The sequence below is a fragment of the Chrysemys picta genome, chromosome 13 (assembly GCF_011386835.1).
Source record: "Chrysemys picta bellii isolate R12L10 chromosome 13, ASM1138683v2, whole genome shotgun sequence".
Classification (NCBI taxonomy): Eukaryota; Metazoa; Chordata; order Testudines; family Emydidae; genus Chrysemys; species Chrysemys picta.
In genome coordinates, this window is record NC_088803.1 from 54,243,778 (window position 1) to 54,267,011 (window position 23,234).

The following is a 23,234-nucleotide window of genomic DNA, read 5'->3' on the forward strand; positions in this document are numbered from 1 at the left end:
CTGGATGTGCTCAGCATGCGGACTGGCCTGCACCTGAGCCCGTCTCCACTCTAGTGCCAGGAACCCCACAACGCCAGTCAGTGCCAAGGCCTACGGATGGTGCCCCAAGCGAGCGATACACCCACTTGTCCCGCAGAGACTCCTGCAGAATCTAAACCAGGCAAGGGGGAAATCCTTCCTTCGCCAGAGCCCAGCAGCAGGTGCAGGGAGTTTCAGACATGGCCCTGGTTTAAGGCTGGCATGCAGCTGGCAGCCGAGCTGGGGCATGTCTCTGCTCTGGGCCCTCTGCGATGCATGTGGCAGGCATGCCAGGGTTACCAGTTGGTGGTAGAGCTGCCCAGCCATTGCCCAGCGGGTGTTTGGTCCTGTGTTCTAGGGGTTGTCCCGGGCTCTCCTGCTTCAGCGACCAGGGGCAGCGTGCCGGGAGCTGGAACTGCCTCTCCTGCTCCTGCAGGTTCAATTAATACCAGGGAAATGAATCTCTCCTAACTCAACCAGTTGAGTTTTACTAACTCACCTCCAGGTTCTCAGGCTATTACTCCAGACCCCACCATTTATTGACTCTCGTTTGTTCTGCGGGGATTCGCAGCCCTGGGTCGCTCTGGAGGCTGCTCTGATTCGCTTTCTTTGCCAGCCTTTGTCGATTAGTTTCACTATTTTGGGGGGGGGGGTGAGCTTTTTCCCTCTCTCTCACAGGAGAGACGTCTGCCTCTGACCAGGTATCAGAGCAACACAAACACACCGGGGCCGCTCAGGGAGAGACAGATTAGCGATTCTTATTGCTAGTGGGAGAGCTGGATTTTCTGCTAAAACTACCAGTCCCGGGAGCTGGGTAATATTTCTTTCCTGGCAAAGTATCCTGTGCATTTGTAGGGTTCTGCACAGTTTCCTCCTGTGTTATTGTGGACAATGTCAAACTTGACTGGGTGGTGGGAGGAAGGGGGCGGGAAGGGATAGCTTTCATTACTGTCCTTGACTGCGAGCCGTGTGCTCTGCCTCTCTGTCGGGCTTTAAGTGACTGGCATTGCCCTGGTGGATGTTTTAATGTATTCTATACTTTGCTAAGCCATGGCCCCAGAGCGCTGGAGAGGTGCAGTTATGTGACCCTGTTCGCAGAGCCATCAGGAAACCGGGGGCCCGGCAGTTTGCCTTTCAGGGTGTTGTGAGGTCACCATCAGGCTCTGAAGTTCGCCAACACCCGCTGCTGCAACGGCTTGTTCTCAGGCGGCTGCTTCAGCCCCAGCAGGGCTCAGAGGTTCTCTTCAGTCATTACAAAAAGCTGAGCCTGGAGACTGCCGTGAAATCCGCAGATCCAGACGGCTCCTACAGGAGCCTGCCCTGGTGCCAAAGGAAAGCCGGCCCCTCCAGGCAGCTAAGTTTCATGCAACTGGATTTCTGTAGCCACCTGGCACAGACCAAGGCCAACACCTGATCTGAGCTCCCCGCCCTCCTCAGCCACGGGGCCTTGAAGAGTTGCTCCACTCTGAGGTAAGGACATTTGCACGGTGCCTGGAGGGAGCTCCCAAAGCCCAGGGTCTGGCTGCAGGACGCAGCATGGTGAGGGTGAGGCTTCCCATCAGCAGGGCACGCAGGGACCCAATGGAAACCTCTCCAGGCGCAGCAGAAAATGAAGCGGAGAGAATTAATCTGAGCCTCTTACTTTGTCCTGTAAGTAGCTGCACAGCTCTGTACGCCAGCTGGTACCAGGACCTGGTCAGGTTTTCAGGGTAGTGGCCGGGTCTCCCCACAAAGGGTCCAAATTCTGCCCTCTGCTGTGTTCCTGTTCCCCGGCACTCTACGGCTAGCACTGCACAGCAACGCCCTTAGCAGAACGCCAGGGCCTCTCTGCACTGGGGACTGAAGAGCCAGGGTGCGCGGCTAGACGCACAGGAGAGAACCCTGGTGTCCTGGCCTCACCTCCCTCCCTTCGCTCTAAAGCAAGTACTCCCAGCACATGGCAGGCGGTGGTAGGCCAGAGCCCCGGTTTGAGAACGCAGAGCTCCACAGTGGGGCGCGCTGGGCTCGGGTGCTCAAAGACCGTGGGCAATTACCCACCACGTCACGCTGACGGGTGGGTGGGGCAGTTCGCGCTGGCTGGGAGCGCGTTTTGGCCGAGCGGGATCTAGAGGAGTTGGCTGTTACCAATAGGGCCAAGCCCTGACATGGGGGCAGGGCAGGAGTTCGGACACGAGGCACTAGCTGCCCATGTCACCGTGCGCACGTGCTGGGGGAGCTCCAAGCGCTGCTGTCTCAGTCTAAGCTCCGCATTGCACCCCCAGCAGGCAGTACGGGGGCCGGGCTGGGGGCTGCACAGCTCAGGAGACATTTCCCACCAGGCCAGGCTGAGCAAAAACCCTGACCGAGGGCTCTGGTGACAGAACAAACCCCAGACTCACCCTGCTTCCAGCTGCAGGCCCTGCGCAGAGCTTACAGCCAAACGCCCCAAGCCAGCCCCGAGAGGGCAGCTCCTCTCTCCCCAAGTGCCATGCACAGGATCACGGCCTCCTGGTGAGGCTCTGAGCCTAAGGACTGCCAGCTGCAGCTGATCCCCCAGCCGCGGGGGATCTAAACCCTCAGCTGGGATTAAAGTCTGCTCTGCCGCTTGGCAGGGCCTGCAGCTGGGACCAGCACCGGGCCAGGGTGCGTCATGGCTGCGGGGCACCTCCAGGGGGCACTGTCACGGGGCGGGGGGAGGATGCTGTCTCAAATGGTACCCTGCTCGATTATATTGCCCAGTGTTTATTAAAGGGCCCCCTGGCCCCTGTAAAACGCTGCTATGAACAGAGAGGCGGAGGCTGGGTTCATTTAAAGAGCTTTATTCGCTTCAGCGGGTCTGCAAGTCACAGCTTGGATCATGTGGTGCATGGGGAGGTTAGAGCAAGAGAGCCGCTGAGATCCCCTTTCCCCTCCTGTGTGATTGCAGGTCGGGGGCCCACGGCCCCCCGCCCCCGCCAGGAGCTGCTCTGGCGGGCTGCAGCGCGCCCTCCCCGCGGATGAGCGGCGCACATAGAAATACTAACGCGTGCCCCGGGAACCAGGGCTGGGCTCGGCCTGTCGTATCAAACAACCCAGGGTAGGAATTCTCGGAACCGGGCTGTGGCTTGAGCCCACCCCCCTCCCTGGGCCGAGGAACGGGTTCGACAGTGGGGGAGGAGCCCCTCCCCACTTCTCCATGAAATGCAATGAGGAAAGAGGGGGCAGTGGGTGCAAAACCTCCCTAGAGCTCTTACGCCCCAGGGTTGGCAGAGCCCTGCGCTTTCCCAAGCCGACCCGGGCCCCGCCTTTTATCCAATGAATTCTAGGCAGGTTGGCGTTTTCTGCCCCTTCCCTCCAGCCAATGTGATGGCTCCTTAAAACCAGCTGGGCTTCCCATTCAGAGTGCCCCTCTCTTCCTCCCATGCCCTCAGAGACTGGCCTCCTCAGCCGGGGGCGGGGTGTGGCAGCCTGGAGGAGGACGAGGTAACTTTATTTACCGTCTCTAGGAATGAGCGACGTACGCTGTATCCACACAACTGGATCCAACCAGAGTAACTACGCGGGGTCTCTCGAGGGAGGGAGGACAGGACTCATCAGGCAAAGCAAAGGGGCGTGATTGCGATTCCCACATACAGAGAGACCCAGCTGGGTTCATAGAAAGCTAGCAATGCGAGACGGGCGTGAGCAGCTGGCATACACGAAACCTGGCACAAAGCTGGAAGCCCTGTCTGCACACGGCACACCAGGGGAACGGTGCGACTAGGGGCCGTGTTCCATGGAAATGAGTCCCAACCCCAGCCCCTCCCCTGGGCACCGACAGCAGGGAGAGCCCCCCCTTACAAGCTGATGGCACAAAGGAAGTTCCCCACCTCTGGTCACACCCTACTTGGGAACAGAGAGGTCCCGTGTCTGCATCCGAGTCCTGGAAATGGCACTGCATCAGCTCCAGGGTATTTTTAAAGAAATTAAAACTCCATCGCTACATGGCAGGGTGGGGAGAGAGGGGTACATGCGAGAGTCACAGAGTGTGTCTCTGATTCGGAGCAGTAGATTTCCATCGACCCGGTGCCGGTCCTCGTGCACTCCTCCTCTGCCCAGTCTGGGGTGGGGAGGGACGTGTGAGGGGGGGGAATCCAGCAGCCCGTTCTGTGCCACGCCGGCTCAGTCTACAGCAGGCAGGAGGTGTCTGCCGCCCGCTTCCTCAGCTCTTTGCCCATTTTGTGGTGGTGGTGCTGGTGGTGGGAGGGGGTGCCACTCAGTCTGGCGTGGTCAGAGAGCTGGCCGCCCAGCAGCTGGGTGTCTTGCACGTGCCTGGCGGAGGAGCCGTGGTGGGGCGCTTCCGAGCTCTCCTCCGGCTCCACCCGCAGGTAGGCCTTGACCTTGTGGTGCCGGGCTTTGCTGTCGCTGAAGTCGATCACCCGGCACTCGTACGTCCCCTCGTCGGTGGGCTTCACCCTGGAGAGCCGCAGCTTGTGGGAGATGTTACTGCCGACCACCTTCACCACCTGGCGGGGAGCGGGAGAGAGCACAACGCTGAGCTCAGAAGGGCTCCAAGAACAAGCTCCCCTAACCCCCACTCCGTGCCTGCTTCCGCACAGCCCCTCGGCAGGGCAGCCCGTCCCTAGCCCTCCCACTCTCCATCACACCTTTCTCTGCAATGCCCCACGCAGCGGTGGATTAACCACTGGACCAACGGGGGACCCTGGAAAAATGGGCACCCCCACGTCCCGACCTGCTCTGCCTGTCCAGCGCTCCTGTCAGGGAGTGGGGTCGGGGTGCAGGGGCTTGCCCCGCTCTGTCCGCCCGCACCCCAACCCCATTTCCCTGGCAGGAGTGTGGGAAGGGGGAGGGGCCCCCACTTGCTCTGGCCCAGGGCCCCACAAAACCCTAATCTGCCTCTGCCCCCAAGGAGGGCGCCAACAACTCGGGGCTGGGTGGGGCCTTAGGCTTCAGGCCTGATTCCAGCCTCCGCTCTTTGCTGCAGCCCTTGAAAAGCCTTCCCCAGGTCCGGCGCCCCCGGCCCACGCTAGCTCCATCTCCCCCCTGGCTGTGCAGCACCCTCAAGAGCCACCGTAGCTAGAGGGAGAAGAAGAAACCCGGGGGGCACGAGAGCTGGAGAGAGTGACCATCAGTGCCCGGCTGCCCCCAGCGCTTGGCTCACGCCGGGCCCTGCCCCCTTGATGATAGCAGCGACCCTGTGATTAACCACCCCACTGAAAGGGGCAAGAGGTGAGGCAAACTGGTGCAGGCCAAGCATGGAGATGAAGCAGCTCACGCTTGTGGTACATGCCATTCGGCCGGTCCTAGGAGAAATAATCCTATTCAGCCACTGGCCGGGACATAACCTCATCTGCTCTAATGCACACCCCTCACCCCCGGCCTTCCCAGGCCCCTGTGCACGATGGGATCCTTCAGCCCACAGCGGCACAAGCCGAGGTGATGAAATCCCCAGCATTCTCCACCGAGCTGTGTTTGAAGATCGATGCAGAACCACGCAGGCTAATTAGCTTTTCTACCAAATTGATTCGCCCTCAGTATTTATCACCCAATGAAATTTAAGACTTACGCACTAGTCCAAGCTGCTGCTGCTGTTGGGTGAGGTCAATAAATCAGATTTATAACCCGCCCTGAGGCCCCTGGCTCTGTTCCCTCTAATCACACTGGATGGGAAAGGCCATTTTTCTCCTTACCACTGCATTGGTGAGCTGAGGGTTTTGCAGGGTTTAGCGCCTGGCCTGGAGGCTGCAGCCTGGGAGTCATGAACCCCCGGCTGAAGAAGCAACAGGGCAGAACCAAACCCAGCCGCAGGCTCAGCGAGCGGGAGAGACCTGTCACCGCCTAATGAATGGATTCATTATAGGGCTGCATGTGCTCTGCAGTTGCAGGCCGTGGAGCCAGAGAGTAATGAGCTGATGCCTTAAGATGGGAGTGAGGGGGTCGGGCTGGATGCACAGTCTGGGGGAGCTGGCATTACGCAGCTCGGCAGCAGCCACGGGTGGGGCTCTCCTGGGACCTGCAGGCGGCTGCAGATTGCACGGTAGCAACACGTTGTAGCTGCTCTGCCTCATCCCCTTAGCAGCGTCTGCTAATGAGAATCTCAGAGAGCTGCCAATGGTCATTCCAGCTGTAAACCCAGCAGAGAATTGGCATGCAATCTCCCCCTGGGGTTGAAGGTGCAGCAAGGAACACCAGTACAGCAGTGCCAAGCTGTCACTAAGATTTTTTCCTCCTGCATTTTCAAAATGCAACATGAGAGTTAGCTGGGCAGGAAGCTGCCAGGGAGTCAAAGACTGTCGATGGATAATTTTGTGACTAATACTCACAGCTGTAGCTGCACAGACTAGGAAAAGGGTCAGCAAATCTCATGCTCCTGATTGCAGCAAGGTCAGGAAGGAATTTAAATAGCAGTTTGCATTTATATAGCACTTTTCATCCACAGATTTCAGAGCACTTTGGAAAGTTGAGCAAAAGATCATTATTCCCATTTTACAGATGGAGAAATTGAGGCCCAGTGCCTAGACCAAGGTCATGCAATGAGTCATGAGTCCCAGTCTGCTGCCCTGTTCCACTGGACAATGCCATTTCTCCAAGTACAGAATTGTGTCCAGCCCCGGCTGCCTCCCCTTGAGACAGATACTATGGAGATGGGGAAGGCTAGAGGTCTGGCTAGAATTTATGCACAACACCAAGTGTTGCAGCCTTGAAGGGAGGTGAGCTACCGGTCCTTTGCTGAAGTGTGGGAGATTCTGAAGGGTGTCATGGGAAAGGATCAGTTCCTCCTTTTAACTTTGTATTAAAAGAACAAGGAATCACTTAAAGAAATTAATGGCTGGCAAATTTAGCACTAATAAAAGGAAACCTCCTTTGCAAAGCTTGCAGTCAGTCTGTGGAATTTGCTGCTCTAGTGGGTCCTAGAGTCCCATCCTGTGGCTGGATTATAAAAGGGCTGGATAATTTTATGATCACTAATCATATCTGCAGTGATGCAGGCTGAGATAAAAGTAATGAAATGTCATGCTTCAGGGTGTGAAGTGACCGCCACAGGGGTCAGGAAGGAATATTCTCCCCTGGTGCAGCCACTGGACGCTGGGCTAGATGCTGGAGGGTTTCTTTTGTAGCCTCTCTCTGACGCACTGGATATTGGCCATGCTGCAACTGGACACTGATGGCCTTGGTAGCCCAGCAGTCTCTCCTGGCATGGCCAACGCTGCCCTCCTAGGGAAATGCGGTTGCTGTATGGGCATAACTGCCCTACGGCAACAGCCCAAATGCACCAAGCCAGCAGCTTGCTAACGAACTCAGAGCACGTGCACTTGCTGTTGCCTCGCAAGCTGCTGGAAAAGCACCTTGACATGCCACCCAGCACTCCATACAGGCTCCTTTGAAAGCAGTTCTTGTTTACAATAAGGAGACAAGTTTCCTTTGTGCCTCTCTCAGCTAAAGCACCTTCTCTTCCGCCTCTGGGGTGAAATTCACCCCCGGGGAAAGCAGCCTAGTGCACGACCGAAGTCCCCCGGGCACCCAGATCTGGAGCTGGCCACTGCGCGGGGCTGAATTTCATTCTGGCTGAAAAGTCGTGAATGGAGATTAAAGGTGGTTCCTGTTTCCTGGGCTGTAATGCAATCGGATCTCTGGGGCCGAGAACGTTATTTATGACCTGACTAAGTCTGAGCGGAGAACACCTGGCTAGGGGAGCTTTCCATGCGACGTTTTCCGCCCGTCGTTCGCAGAGCCCTGGTTTGCTTTCTCGGGCCGGTTGTGTTTGCTCTACTTGCCCTTTGGACGCTGCGCACATTTTATCACAGTCACTCGCAGGGACGGCTCATCTCCCTGCATTTCTTTCCCAGGCTCTAAATGTTTAATAATCACGGACATTTAAAACAACAATCAATACATAAATGTTTTCAAAAGCGAATCTCTCCCCGTGGCCTGAGCTGGAGGAAGCGTCACCCCCAGCCTGCCGAGGAATCAATCATAGTTACACATTCAGGCATGCAATTAACTGCCTAGTTATGCTGGAAAATGGAGAAGACCCCACCCCAGGATCGTTCCACAGCTTCTGCCCTCGTGGCCTCCCATCTGCTTCCCTTTGTGCTCCCCCCACCCCTCTCGCTAGCTGGGAGTGGCGCCGCAGGGGGGTCCCAACTGGCTGGGTCTGAGGAAGGGCCGGGGAGCGTCTCTTTCATTTGAACGTTATGCATTCATTCAGAGCAGAGCGGCCGCGTGCCTGGCGGCCTGGGCATGGGGCCCGTGAGCAGCAGCGGATTGTCCCAACTTCCCACGGGTCCCCAACAGGGGCTACATCGTGCAGGCTCCACGGTCCCTCCAAGGGAAGCAAGGCACTCAGCACCTCCAAGAGGCATTTGCTGCATGGCCCCAGGCGAGCACTGACCGGTTCCATACACGTTGGACAGGCAGGTCTCTGACCTCCCAGCTGGGGCCAGACTGACGGGCCCTGAAGCTGAGCTCATGGCAAACCCCACGCCAGGCAACACTGGCCCCCGCAAACGGAGCAGGCTCACCCAGCCCGTCTTGGGCTGTGAAGCTAGGAAGTCAGAGCTGGTGCTGCGTTTAGGTGGAAACCAGCCACACCTTGGCAGTTTCCAGAGAGCTCTGGAATCGTTGGAAACCAGCCCAGAAAAGAGAAGTCGCAAAGGAGCGGCCGGGCGTTTCACAGGGCTTGGTCGCCCGGCCATGCTGCTGCTTTGAAGCTCACCCCAGCGACACAGCGTATGGCACTGAGCTTGCACAGGCAGAGCAGGAAGGACGCGTGCGCACCCGGATTTCCAAAGGCACGAGAGCAGGCGCACGCTTGGGGAGCCCTGTACCTGAGCTGATCGTTTCCAAAGGTCCCACCAGCGAGCGGTACCGGGACCGGCTGGGACCGCGCTGGTGGAGGGGAGCGGGACCCAGTGCCATTTTGTGAAACTTTCCCACCGCTGCCCTTGCCCGGGCAGGGACATGAACCAAACCGACTGGGCTGGCATCCCCAGGCCTCTCCCCCAGGCTAGCGCGCTGGGGTACCAGGGAAGGAAAACACGGGGGGCTGAGATGGGGATATTTTTGTGTTCGACCCAGTCCGATGCAGCCACACTAGCTGGAGCCATTCCCGCCTGTGCGCCACATCGAGACAAGACCTTTCACCACTCTAGCATTACTCCAGCGTAGCCGGTTGGGGTGCTGTTACACACACCGTAATGTGGGGTCAGGAAGGAATTTCCCCCAGGTCAGGTTGGCAGGGACTTGGGGGGGGGTCACTTACCAGGATTAGCTGCGTTTAGCTCACTGAATTCCTCGCCACAGCAGGGACCTCCGACATGGGGCCCCTCACTCCCGCCTATTCTCCGCCCGTGAACAGAACAGTCTAGGCCCCCCGGGGCTGTAAGGCCTTGGTGGGTTAGTGGATGGGTGCTGGGGGCCTGTGATACACAGGAGGTCAGACTTGATCTGTGAGCCCCCTCCTAGCCTCAAATTCTACGTCGCTGACTCTAGTGATGGTGATTTACATGTACACGTCGCCTTTGGTCCTGTCCAGCCCCACAGCAGCCTGTCCGGGAGTCACTTCCCCACCGCTGACACAGCCCCAGTTTGCGTGGCATGCAGCAGCTGTGACCGCACCCGGGGTTTGCAGGGGAGAGTGAAGCCCAGGCACAATTACACAAGGCGTTTGGGGGGAACATGGAGCCCCTCTCCCTGGAGTCTGGCCCTGGCATGTGGATTAACGTCCCTGATTCTTATGAAAAGGTTCTGTGTGCTCTGATGCCCACAAGGAGCTGGGCTCTCCATTGAATCTCTCTTCAATGGCCCGGTGAGACCCTATTTCCCAGAGACACGGAGTGAGCGGGCAGGGGACTGGACTCGATGACCTCTCGAGGTCCCTTCCAGTCCTAGAATCTATGAATCTATGAAGCACCACTGTCTGCACCAGTAACACTGGAGCTCTCCCCGATGAACAATGAGCAACGTTCGCTGCTACTTAGCTTCAGAGCCCACAGTCCAAGGGGGCACGGCCCTAGGGTATTACACAGAATCCACACAGGGCCCACACCCGAGCCACATTCAGACTTGTGCACCTCCACTGAAGTAGCAGAGCCCCTGGACGCCAGGCCCGAGAACTTTCTAAACAGACGCGCTCTAATGAGGGTGAGTTGTTCTAATCTCAGCGCCGGGGCAGGAGCACGACGGGTGCTCTAGAGAAATCGCAGCTAGAGCAGGGTTCGAAACATGCCCACATCACACGCTCGGTGAGATAAATTCCCGGCGGGACAACGTGTGAAGGGTGATGAATGTGGGCTCAACATTTTGGAGACGACCCAGCTGACTAGGTCCAGGGGCATAGGCTCTGCGTGCTGGGCTCCATGGCGGGGGCGGGGGGGTTATTATTGTCAATAGGATTTACCCATGTTCATAGATTCATAGAGTCTAGGACTGGAAGGGACCTCGAGAGGTCATCGAGTCCAGTCCCCTGCCCGCATGGCAGGACCAGATACTGTCCCCACACATCAAAATGAGAGTAGATGCCCCTAGGTCGTGAGATCAGCCTGGGGGGTTCCAATCGCCTGAGAGTGTATCTGTATTTTCAGGGCCCAATCCTGTGAGGTACTGAGCACCGTCAGGAGTTCGGGCAGTGCCAGCGCTGGAGGGGTGAGCTCAGCTGTTGAACTCAGCCCAGAACAGGGGAGTGATGTGCTGGGCTTGCTCGGCCCTTCCTCGGGCTAGCGCAGGGCTCTGAAAATCCCAGGCAATTAGAACCGGGACTTTTCAAATAGGATGCTATTTCTGTGAGCCCGGGCCTGGGCAAAACCCGCCTCCACCACGGGCTGCGAGATAATTGAGAAGCAAGTCTCTGTGACGCGCCTGCCTTAGAGCCAGAGCAGCGAGCGAGCGCAGGTGGGAGCCAGACCGACATGGAGGGAGCGAAGACGCCAGTGACAGCAGGCGGCCAGGACCATTCATTTTATTTAACTAATTGGTGTCTCCTCGTTCCGTTCACGTGAGCCGAAATGTCTTTGGCCTTCTAATCCGCTAAGTGTAAACTTGTCCCTCAGCTGCCTCGGGAACTCAAAGAAGATCAGTCCTGGGCTGTCTACACCCTCCGTTCGGGGAGTACGACAACGCGGCTTTCCCAGAGCTCAGGCCAGCTCGGATTGAAGCGGCTGTGCTCTGGGGCGGTGACGGGAAGGGTGGGGCCTGGGACTCGGGCGATCGATTTCCAGCTAACACAGACACCCTGTGTGCGCAGGGGCCAGTCGCTCCCTCTTGGGGCCAGATTCTCCTCAACACCAGCAGGCAGCAGACAGGGGCCTTAGTAGGACTGAGAATTCGGGTCCTTGTGCCTCAGTTTCCCATCTGTAACCTGGGGCTAGAAACCTTGCGTGTGGCCATCTGGTCTGGTCAGCCCGCGAGCTCTCGGGGGCAGGGACATGTTTGTGCCGCCCCCAGCACGCTGGGGCCCCGCTCTCAGCCAGAGTGTCCAGGTGCTCAGGCAATGCTAATAAACCAGGGGGGAAGGTTCAAGACTGCAGCCTTCCTCATGCCACCAACCTGCACTCATGCAAGGGGCCCTACCAGAGCCACAGGGCTGAGCGCTCCTGCAAGGACCCAATGTCCCGCGCTGCCCATGAACTCCTCTGGGGAAGGAGGGCACTCAGTAGCTCAGGATCGGACCCTTCACATAGACTCGTTCTGCAGTGACTGAGTTCCCAAGCTGGGTGGACCCCAAACCTGGCTGTGTGGGGCTACCTGGAGCCGTGGGACGACCCCCCAGGAGATGTGCAGCAGGTGTATGCCCAGCAGCCCGAACGGTCCCAATGCTCCAGTTTGGAAGCGCTGGTGCAGTCGGATTTTCCCTCTGGATTCTCCCCCCCTCTAGCAGCCTCAATGGAAGCAGAAGGGAAGCCAGAGTCTTGGGCCCAAACCATTTCTCTCTCTCACTGCCCTTCCCTGGCAAAGGCCTAGGACGTGATTTATCCCGTGGTCACTGGGCAGAGAAAGGGCACCGCTCCACAGGGACCGACAGCAGGCGCTTAAGAAGACCAAAGAATTTTAAAACTCTGCAGAAAACATAATTGCTTCACGGGCTAAATGAGTCATTTTGTTCTAATGTATGGCCCCGATTCAGGAGAGCGCATAAGCACGTACTGCCCTGCACACTTAAATGCTCTCCAGAATTCAGGTTTAGAGTCCAAAGCAAAACCCCCGGGAGGGAATCACCCCACACAGGGCTACATGGCACTCATGCGCCGTGGGTTGCAAGCCTTCACTGCGAAGTGGCCACCAGCTCCTGATCACAACATGCACCAGTTCTCCTACCGGCAGCTTTTCAAACCGAGTTGAAAAAAATCTTTGGTCTTTAAAACACAGAACGGGGCAATTTTTGTTCAAGCTGCCAGCGTCTCGGGGACCAAAGTTACAGCTGTACCCTCGATTAAAGCCCTTGCCAGAAGTCATTATCCAAACTCACGCTTATTTTCGTCGCATCCTTCCCAGTTTCTTCCTGCTGAGATGCTTTTAGCTGGCGGGGAGGGAGGAATGGGGGTGGGGAGAGAAGGAGAGAAGAGAACCCATTAGTTCAGCTGGAAGGGGAAAAAACCCATCAGACTAATTCACACCTCAGCCCCTAATGGATGCTTCAAAGGCAGGCCGGAGAAGGGGGGCCGGCCGGAGAGCCGGTGTGTAGGTGGCGGAGGTCCTGTGGAGGAGGGGAAGCGAGCCTGCTACTGAGTGAAAGTTCCAGCAGTGAAAGGAAAAGAGGAAAAATTCATTCTGCTTCAGCCTTTCAGCACTGAATGCTGTGCCTGGAAAAGGCACCAGTCCTGCCTGCTCGCACCGGCTGCTCCCGGCCAGCGAGACCTGGCAGACTGCAGATTAGAAAGGAGTTTGCAATGCAAGATGATGACACCAGGCTGCAACAGGCACAGAGGCATCAGACCAGAGACTGGGGAGACGGAGCGCGCCCAGGATGCTGCAGTCAATTCTGGGCCCCTCCGCACCAGGCAGATGATGACAAATAGGAAGGCAAAAGCCGGATGAAGGGGCTGGGCGAATGATTTATGAGGGGAGATTAGCAACGTGCTGCTGGGCTAAATGATGGCTAAGGAATGCAGGGATCACGGGGCTGGACGGCTGGGCCGGGAGTAACAGAACCTGTCTGGGCAGAGGAAAATGCAGCCTGGATGTCTGGAAACCCAGACTTCCCAGCAGGGAATAATCCGCCCAGAGGGAAGGGGGCTCAGTGGGCCCAGCGATTTAAGGGTGGGCTGGGAAGAGCCCTGGAGAACACACGAGGCAGGATCCTGCCCCAGCCCAGGAGCCTTGCCACACACAGCATCGAGGAGTGAACAGACTTTCTTTGCATGGGCACCGTCTGGGGCAGCACACAGCGGCCTGGGGTAAAGGAAACGGAGAAAGGGACGGGAGGGGAAGAAACCAGCTGTTCACCGCGCTGGTTGTTCTCTGCCCTCTCTCTCCTCACCCCTTCCAGGCGGCATTCACGCTGCTGCGGAGAGCCGCAAACCTCCCACGAGGGGGAGCTGTTCCAGGTGCTGAGTGCAATTTCCCAAGGTGGGTACCTAAGTGACCGCTCAGCTGCTCCAGGCTCTACTCCGAGTGTCCAGATACAGAACTGGGAGCCCTCGGCGACCCGCAGGCGCCAAGCAGCATTGGTGGGCGCGGGCAGTGCCCAGCACTGTGCGGGAGACGCTCTGGGTTTACCTTCTGCTCCTAAGTTCAAATATCGCGGCCACAATTTGCATGTAACTCCTTTAGCACGGTGCTCTTGTAACTGGCAGGCCGTGATACCCCCAGCTGTGCGGGGCAATGCGGGAAGGCCTGGGTGCTATGGGCGACAGTGTGAAGGGAGAGTCTCGGACAGCTGGAGCACGCAGAGACAAGCCCAGACCGATCGGTAAAGGCTCCTGGCTGGAATCAGGTTTTAGATTTGGGGTTTGCATTAGGTTTCAGTGTTGGGACGACCCTCTTGCTTCCCCATTCCCCTCCCTACTGGACTCTGAGCTCACAGCTTCACAGCTCAGCCCTTCCCCCGAGGAGAATCAATGCCTCTGAATGGCCTAATAAGCCGTGCCGCGGCATCCTCAAGTGCAGTGAGTCCTCTCCGTCTGCTCCCCTAGTGTCTGGGACCCAGGTGTCCGAGCTCTGCGGCATGGCATTCAGCTCCCCCCGCCCGCCTCACTCTCTCCCCACCCCCGTTCTATAGCAATGCTGTCGAGTGATAGCATTTCTCTGACACGTCTCTCAATTTATGGTAATACCGGTAGCAGTGTACTGCCAAAGACACAAGAATACAGCCTCATTAAAATACCTAAAGCTGCCTTTCCATTATTTGGCCCTTATCTCTGTGTGAACAGAGAGAGAAATAAAGAGACAGCTGTTTGCCAGGACTGATATCCGGAGCGAAGGGGGAGCGGGCGAGGAAGGGATGGACAGTGGTGACACAAGGGAAACACAGGAGCGCGAAGACAAATCCATTTGCGATATTATCAAACCCCAGCAGGATCGGCCAGCTGGGGAAAGAGACACACCAGGGGGAGGCCACGCACCCTCCGGCTGCTCCGGCCCAGCCAAGGTGCAGAGCGTTGGCCTGCAGGACCCCGGGAAGTAACCTTCCCTGCTGGTATCATCCTGGTATGATCCCTGATGATGGGGCAGGGACTCGCGGCCAGAATCCTTCCCCCGTCTGGGGAGGGACGGGGAAACAGACTCGAAATGTGGGTTCTGGGGAAGGAGACGGGAGAGCGGGGAAAGAGGAGCTGGATAAAGGGCCCGATCCTACAAGGTGCTGGGCTCCTACACCTCCCCGGGGCTCTGGCACCTCCTCCAAGGAGGAGGAAGTTCCCTTGGCTCCAGGGGCGGGGAGGTTAACTGGGATAAAGTCTCCATATTCAGCCTGCTGGAGACACAAACACCCTGGGCAAACAATCCCAGAGCTGCCTGCCAACCGGGAACACTGCCTGGCTGCCGGCAACAGTGGCAGGAGCAGCAGCCTCATGGCAGGGGAGTGCCTGTGAGCAGGACCCCACCACAGCCCCTGGCATTGGGGGAGGGCAGGTCTGGTTTGCCAAAGGCAAATGCCAGCAAATCTCAGGGAGTAATTCTGAGGCAGAGAAGCCAGCAGGGGGGTTACCTGGTTTGAAGCCCACGTCTGTTTGTCTGTCCAGTCCCGGTGATTGCGAACGTACCACCACTGGATCTCGAGCGAGTAGGAGGGGGAGCCGCTGCCTCGGAAGGAGCAGGCCATCTCCACGTCCTCCCCGGCGTGGGCCGTCATGTCATGCGGGGTCTCTGTGAACAGGGCTGCAGGGGAGAGAGAAGGGAGAGCCAGCCCCCTGTTAGAGACTGCAGGGCACGCATCCTCAGCTGGCCAGACCCCCTGCCCACAGCAGCCTGCCTCTGCTGCCCGGCACAGCCTGCGCCCGGGCCCGTCATGGGGAGGTATTCACCGGAAAGATCCCATCCCCTGGGGCTGAGGGATGGAGACTGGCCTCCACCTTCAGACACACTGAGACTTTTCTGCACTAGTGGGCGTCAGCCCAGCCCTAAACCATCCGCCTTGTGCAGCCCCCATGTTCATTTCACTCTGGGCTACACGGCTTAGCCCTAACCCAGGGACCCTCAGAGACCAGCTTCTGTGCGGAGAGTCTGCCGCCAGCGTACCCCATCTTGGGAACGGTCCTTTCTGTACAAACAGGGTCATTCGAGTCAAAGCTGTCTGCTGGGCCTGGTTCCCCTCTCACATACGCCAGTTCTACCCCCGAAAACCTTCACCAGCTCCCCTGCGCTTTCCCCAGACTCTTGCCTGTGTCCGTGAGAGCAGCACCCCACCCACGGGCTTTTTAAAAGAAGAAATATCCGGCCTGAGAAAGACCCAGCAGCATGCAAAGGCCAAGGGGGCCTTTCGGATCCGTGAGTCCATCCTGCTCTCCCAAGCCAGACTGTTCCCGGGCACTTCCCGTTCCAGGACACGCAAGATGTCCAAGTTACAGGATCTCTGCCCAGTAAATCAAACACAATCCCAGCGCTGCCTAAATCGAAGTATAAATGAAAAACAAATCCTCATTTAATGCCGCCCCAAACAGTCTTCCACACGCCATATGGTTTGCTTTTCTCTCTCAAAACAAATATTGTTCAGAGGTGTAATTAGAATTATTTTCATCGTCTCTGGAGAGTATTGTTCCACTGTAAAGATTGTTTGCAATGGGCAGGTCATTCCGGAAATGCTATTGTCACGATCAATGACCTCCCACCGACAGCTTCTACCCTGTCAGGAGAGACCACCCCCTCCCCACCCTCCACGGGGCTGAGGGTTTAGCAAAGCCTTCCGGAGTTTGGAAGCCCCCACTCTTCCAGGCTGAACAGGCAACTTCCCTCCCAGGAGTGTTTCGTTTGGGTGAAACGTGGGCAGCTATTTTATCAGAACCAGTTCATCCCGCCCAGCTCAGTGCTGACTTTCCAGACACCAAGATCCCCGGAGCTGCCCTTCAAATCCAGCCGGTTTCCTCCAGCTCCCGCCCCAATGGCTTTTCCTGCCTCTGTGATTCTGCTTGGGAGCTGATTTCTACAGAACTGCGTGTGCCGCTTCCCCGTGGGTTTCTTGCGGAGTTCTGATCCAGGCTGAAAACTGAATTATTATCAGCCCAGACAGAAAAGTTAATACCTTTAATATCTCTCCGTCCCTCTGGACGCATGGAAATCCCACAGACTTATCGCTTTCCTTTAATCCATTTTAGCAGGGGAGCTCAGGAAAATACATTGCATAAGGGGCTTAACAGGCATCCCCGTCTCCTTGCTGAATTCCAGGCGGCGCTCCTCCCATGCCACCCATTCAACCAAGGGACCCCAGACACCAAGAATTACAGAGGCTTCAGTCAGTGCAGGAAGATATCCCTGGGATTCCACAACAGCCAGGTCCTGGAAATAAGTGCGAATTACAGGCCTGCGTAGAAGTGCTCTCTTGATTCAAGCTGGCTACATAAAAAGGATGAAAGCCCCCTGCCTCCTGGTTCCAGCTACTCCGTGACACACAGCGAAGGGCTGCGCTTCTTGCTCCTGCAACATCAGTGCTGGGGCCATTACCGTGAACCAATTACACAAGAACGATGCTAATGTTCTCGGATTATGGCCTAATCGGGATCTCGCCCTCCAGTTCCAACATCAGCAAAAAGTACAACCGATGGATTTCTCTGTCTGTGCCTTGTGTGGCAATTCGCTGCTCATGGGGTCCAAGGGGCACCAGCAGCCAGGGTACCACGCAAACACCTCCCACTGCTCTGCCAGTGCGCTTTAATCCTCACCCACAGCCCTGCCTGGAGTGCCAGTTCAGGGGCTTCTATACGGCCCTCAATGCCCCAAACCCCAGCCCGCAGCATTCCTGCCCTGCCAGTCCTGGCCACGGCAGAGGGCCTTGCCAATGCTCCTCTCCTCCGACCTGCGCGGCCCCTGCTGTCCCAGCCCGGGCAGGACCTCCCTGAAGCTCTGTTTCCCTGCACATCAGTCCTGCGAGCAGAAGCCCTGATATCCCAGTCTTCAATCTCTACCGCAAAGGCTAATGTGCTCTGGTTTGGTGAGGTGGAAACCATTCACCAGAGGCTTGAGCAAGGTTCTCCTCTGTTGTGAGGGAGGCAGAGTTTGAATCTACAGCAGGTCTCTGAAGGTGAGCGGCTCGCGCGTTAGGCCCTGGCATGGTGCACAGAGGGAAGATGGGTTCATTGTTGGAAGGTAAAGCGCCGTCCCTTAAGCTGAAATATTGTTATCCCCAGTTCACAGATGTGGAAACTGAGGCCCGGAGCGGTTATGTGACCAGCCCAAGGTTACACAGCAAGAACGCAGCAGAGCTGGAGTTCAGACCCAGGTTCCTATGCCCAGCCCAGCATCTCAATTTGCCTCCGTCAGCTCACGAGAGAATCGCTCCATGACAGCAGGGGAGCCCGGCAGCGTCTTTGTAAGGAACAAGGCAGCCACTGGTGGTTCCTCATTTCCCCTTTCATAAAACACAGTGTTGGTGTGTGGCAGTCCGACGGCTCGGCCTTCCTCTGCCCGTCCGCTGCACACATCCAGCTCTGGCAGGGGCAGCCAGGGTGCAAGGGCCCTGGAGCCCCCACTCCAAGGGCACAGGGCACTAGCTTCTTTACAGCCTCAGCATTGCTGTTGGGCACAAAGCCCTGGGCCGGACCCCGGCTCACACCCTGAGCCCCAGCGGTACCCGGGAGAAGCTGCGATTTATGCCCTTCTCTGGTGGGGAACTGCAGTTCCCCCAACACTAAACAAAGCTACGTAAAAGTAACTGACTATCAAGTGAGTGGGAAGCACTTTCCTTAATGAGCACATCCTACCGGGACTCCTGATTTCAATGCCACATATGTTCTTATTAATGCTCAGCAGCTTGTTGTTAGCATCTGCATTATTTGCTCTAAACACTGCACAGCACGGCAAGGAGACCCTGTCGTAGCACCGGCTGTCCCTGCCCCCAGCTGATCCGCACCCTGCTTTCTAAGGGGCAGTCTGACCCTCCCCTAGCGTTAGCCAAGCCCCCGTTCCTCGTGCACACACAATGAGCCCCCGTGGAATCTGGGCAAGAAACCTCAGGGCTGCGCTTCTCATCACCAAACGCACCTCTCCCAGCGGCTTTTCGCCTGCCCACCCAGGACATGTATTGCCTGAGCTCCCTGGGGACTGTGATCCGATGTACGGCCTCCACGGGAATCCGCTTTAATGATAGAGTTTAAGGAGCGTAGATTGTGCTGGGTAGCCTGAGGTCTCAAGCCCATGTCTAAATTACTCGGGACACAATTAAAATCAGCTCCCAGAGACTAGAATTTGGCAGATGAGCAGAGAAAAGGCTTGATTGAATCAAACATCTTCTTTCTTTCCCGTTTTAATTGGGAAGCGTGCGTATTAATTAACCTCAGGGCTCGGCCTTCTCAAAGGGCATCCGAACTGAAACCAGCGTTGCCTGCGCTGAACAGTTCCCCTCCTCTGCAGTCGATAGGACGTTCACCCCCATGATACCAACTTCTCACCCGGGGGAAACACGAAGCCCCTCCCTTGGGCTCCCTCTGCCTCCTCGTTCAGCTCTACCTGGAACCCAGAGGAGGAGATATCTTGGCTGGAGGCAACACCAGCCTTTAGGAAAGCTTCTAGGGGCCGTTGCTCCATCTCTTGGAGGGCTGACGCTGTCGCGACTGCGTCTCAGGAAGGAAAGTGGCCGTGAAAGCCCCTGGCCCACAACACCACATGGAACCTCACCAGTTCTGCAGAGGACACCAAGACGCGAAGGGACAAGGCCCTTCTGCAGTGAGACGGAACGTGGTCCCCACACACTGCTGTCACTCTCTGTTGCCTCTACTAGGGTTACACGGCAGATTTACAGTGGGGTGACCCAGACCCTCATCTGGCCTCTATGTTCATTCCCTTCCGGGTTCCCTCCATCTATACTACAAAGCAGAGATCTAGAACGTCAGCGCCTCCCCTTCCTGAATCCAGGTGTAGCTGGGATCTAGAGCTGCATCACGACCCCACAGCTCAGAGCACTCTCTGCAATGGGCTCCCTGCCTTAGATACTGCAGCTGGGGCCCTAGAGGCACCTGAGCGCCTCACAGTCTGTTACGTATCTCTCCTCCGAGCAGCCGCGAGGCAGGGCCGTGGTTTTCCCTCCGTCTCCCTCTGAGTCACAGAGACACTGAGCGACCGGCCCAACATCCCCCGGGAAGTCTGGCCGGAGCAGAGAATTGAACCTGGGTTTCCCAAGTCCCCTAACCGCTGGGCCATCCTCCCTCCCGGACACTGACCATCTGCAAAACGGGGGTTAATTCAGATTTGGATCCAGGCCCGGCTCTGAGCTTGGTGGCTCCACTAGAGACCTCATGAGAGAGCCCATTCCAGACCATGCTGCAGGCTCAGAGGCTTGGGCTGCTGGGAACACCCCCCTCCCACACATCAGCGCGTCCCCCTCCCCATCATTAGACACTAAGGAGATCGGACCGAGCCTTAGCCGGAGCAGCCTCTACAATCAAGCCAGCAGCATGTCCGGGTGCTGACCAGCAGGCAGATGCCCTCGGTTTGCCAGCTCTCCCGCCAGCCTCAGCGCGTCCCGCAGATCAGGGATTTGCTCTAGCGGGATCTCTCCCCTGTGAGATCTCCCAGAGTTCCTCATCCCTGCAGCATCCCCATCCCCATCAAGTCAGCCCTGCAGGAGGGCCTGGTGAATAGCTACAGGGAGACAAGCTCAATGGGGGAGCAAGTCTTTTGCTAAGCAGCCTGAGTAACACTAAGGGGGAGGGATGTGGGGCAACAAGCCCAGGAGGCTGCATTACCCCTGGGTAGGGCAAGGAGCGGGAAGCAGTTAACCCCGTGATGCCCAACTGAATCACAACCAACCCCCCCCCACACCCCAGCCAATGCACAAGCGAGGCATTCTCGGGGTGACGGGACTAGCAGGAGCAAATGACTCCTCCAGGTGGAGCGGACACGTGGGATTCTGCCAGGTGCGGACAGGTGCTTTAGCCATTGGGGGCAGACTGCTCCCTACAGCTACGCTTAGACGACAGCTCTGAAGGGCAGTGGGGGAGACGCACACTGGGCTGGACTTGGGGACCATTTCAGCCCGATTCCCGGCTAGGCCCTGCCTGCCGCAGACACCCCACCATGTAAAATGGAGCCCAGAGATTCCCCGGAGCGGACAGGACTTGGTCTTGGCTTCGGGAGCTGATGGCGCCTGCAGTGGTGAGAGGAGAAGGACGAAGAGGAAATAATCTGACCCCCATTATTGCATCTGTTACAAAATCGGTGGTTTCAGAAGCTTAAGACCGTAAAGCAGCTGATGAACATGAGCCTGCGAGAAAGGCGCTGGAAGCGCGGCGGGTAGCGATTGCCCAGGCTACAACATGTGCAAGGCCTCTGCTGCCAAGCAGCCCGGGCATTTAGAATGGATTTGTATTTGCTTCTAATCCTGGGTCCCTCTGTGACAACGCAGAGCGGGCTGGGGAAGCAAACACCAAAGAGGATCTTGCTGCGAGGGGCCCCGGCCATCTGGCGGAGTGCTGGCACGCACGGCCAGCGTGCGCGAAACGTACCAGGAAAGGAGAGGAAAGGCGACAGCAACATGCTCCCCGCCTGGCTGAGAGCCGCCCTCGGCAAAGCTGACCTTCTGCTCCCCTTTGAGGTCCTGCCAAGTCCAGCAGCTGGTTCTCAATCGGCAGCGAGCAGGCTGCCATCAGAAGGAGGCAACACAGGCTGTTACCAACCCATCCTGGGCCAGGCTCAACAAGGGTTGTGACCTCCTCGGCGTCCAGGCAAGCTGAGGCCAATACAACCACCGGTCGCTGCAGCACAGAGGGTTGGGTTCGGTGCCCGGGAAAACCAGTGATTTGGCACCAATCCGTCCCCACACCGTGTGATGGGGATGGAGATGGTTCATCGGACGCTGCCCCAGAACAGCCACCTCATCCCCGCGCTTTGCTTTGATGATTGGAACTCTCAGCCCCACCGGCCCCGTCGCCGCTCCGGCTTTTGGTGCTACCCGCGAGCGAAGGCCACGAGCGCGCTAGCTGCCTGAAACCCAGCACTGGGTTTCTCACACGCGCGCCCCCGCACGCCTTCCCCCCCCTCGCCCCCCCAGAGCTTCTTGGCGTCTCGAGGGACTGGGGAGACAGCCAGCACCGCAGTACTCGCCCTTCGTCAACGTGACCCAGAGCAGAGACTGAGGCAGAGCCACCCCTCCTTTATGGTGGTTTCTACCAGCCGAAAGCCATGCAGCCCCTCCCCCACCAATGACACAGTCAGCTGGGGCCGGGGGTGCGGGGGTTGGGTTAGAGTGAGACCTGAGTGAGCAGCACCGGCCAAGGGATGCACTGGTTCAGCACCCGGCACCTTCCGGGTCCGTGTGAAGGCACCAGTGAAATGACCCGGGGTAACCCCGGCGGAGGGTGGCCGTGGAGACACCACTCTCCCAATGATGATGGATGCCTTGCAGTGCACAGAGGGCAGGGAGGGTGCGGCTGGGCCACGCTGGCCCCTCGACTGCTTCCAAATCCAACATGGCTCAGTTTCCTCACCAGGCCGCAGTGGCTCCTCCAAGCTGGGCAACAAGGCCGTGAACGTTCTGCTCAGCAGGGAGCCCTACACCCCATCCCAGCCCTGAAGGGGTCACGGTGGTGCAGGCAGGGCCAATTAACCAGATCTGGTGGAGTGTCTGGCTTGACTGACAATGACTAGTGGCTGATAAAGCCCAGCTGGCTAAAGGATAAAGCCAGGAAGTCTGCAGCAGAAGGGGGCTGCAGCGTGGAAGCCGGCAGTCACCCTCTGGGCTTAGAGCGGGAAAAGGAGGAACCCCGGCAGCGAGAGAAGCGCTGGGACCCTGGCCCTGGCGCCAGGGTTTACCCAGAAGGGGAGAAGAAAGCCTGTGGGGGGCAGAGTAGGAAGCAGCCCAGGGAAACAGCAGTGAGAGTGGAGATTGCACAGAACCTGGCTGCTGATGAGGGTCTCTGGGCTGAAACTAGAGTAGCAGGCAGGCCCGGGTTCCCCTGCCAGCCACTCAGAAGTGGCACAGGATTGTGGGAGATGCCAACTGGACAGCTGGTCCGGAGGGACTGGGATAGCCCGGAAGGGGGCATGATACAGCGACGTAGCGGGAGGGCTGAGACATGCCCGAGTTGCAGACAGAGGGTCCGGGGCAAGCGAACGATGGAAGGGGGCGCTGGGCCAGAGTAGCGCTGATTCCCCAGACACAGCCATGGGGGGGCACTGCAGGAGCGAGTGAGCCCTTTGACACCCACCCACAGCCAGAGCCTGGGGCCCCTGCTTGTTGGGGGCGGGTAGCAGACGGACACCAGCTGAGCATTTGTGACACGCAGGCTGTTCTCACGGGGCTGCTGAACGCCGTGCGACGCCCGATGCGGCTGCAGCCGAGAGTGCGCTCGTCTGCTACCCACACTCCAGCCTCGCTAGTCCAACGTCCAGTATGGACAGGCCCTCTGCGCTCAGCCCAGCAGCTCCCCGACCGTCCCTCCCAGCTACCGGGACACGCTCGCAGCACCGCTGCTCTGAACAGCTGCGAAGGCTCCTTGGAAACCTTCCCAGCTGGTCGGCCCTGATGCCCGCAGCAGAACGCACCTCCCCCCAGGAGAGAATCCCGGCCGCGGGCTACCATCTCCCCCACCTCACCCCCACATTGCCGGCTGCAGCTGGGCCCCGAGCCACAGGGCCAGGGAGGGGAGGCTAAACGGGAGTGACCAGCCAGCTGGAAA

General features: G+C 58.0%; 1 protein-coding gene across 2 annotated transcripts in view; it reads right to left on the reverse strand.

Annotated features, from left to right (window-relative positions):
• Window positions 1–2,800: 2,800 nt before the first annotated feature.
• Window positions 2,801–23,234, reverse strand: part of VSTM2L (V-set and transmembrane domain containing 2 like) — a 42,818-nt gene continuing 22,384 nt past the window's right edge. The window contains exons 2-4 of one of the 2 annotated variants that reach the window (XM_042842572.2): window positions 15,119–15,288; window positions 12,440–12,490; window positions 2,801–4,481 (exon numbers count right to left, since the gene is read on the reverse strand). In XM_042842572.2, coding sequence (XP_042698506.2) covers window positions 4,143–4,481; window positions 12,440–12,490; window positions 15,119–15,288 — 560 coding nt within the window. In that variant the 3' untranslated portion in view covers window positions 2,801–4,142. The remainder of the gene's footprint in view (window positions 4,482–12,439; window positions 12,491–15,118; window positions 15,289–23,234) is intronic. The other variant, XM_042842573.2, reaches the window with a different exon arrangement.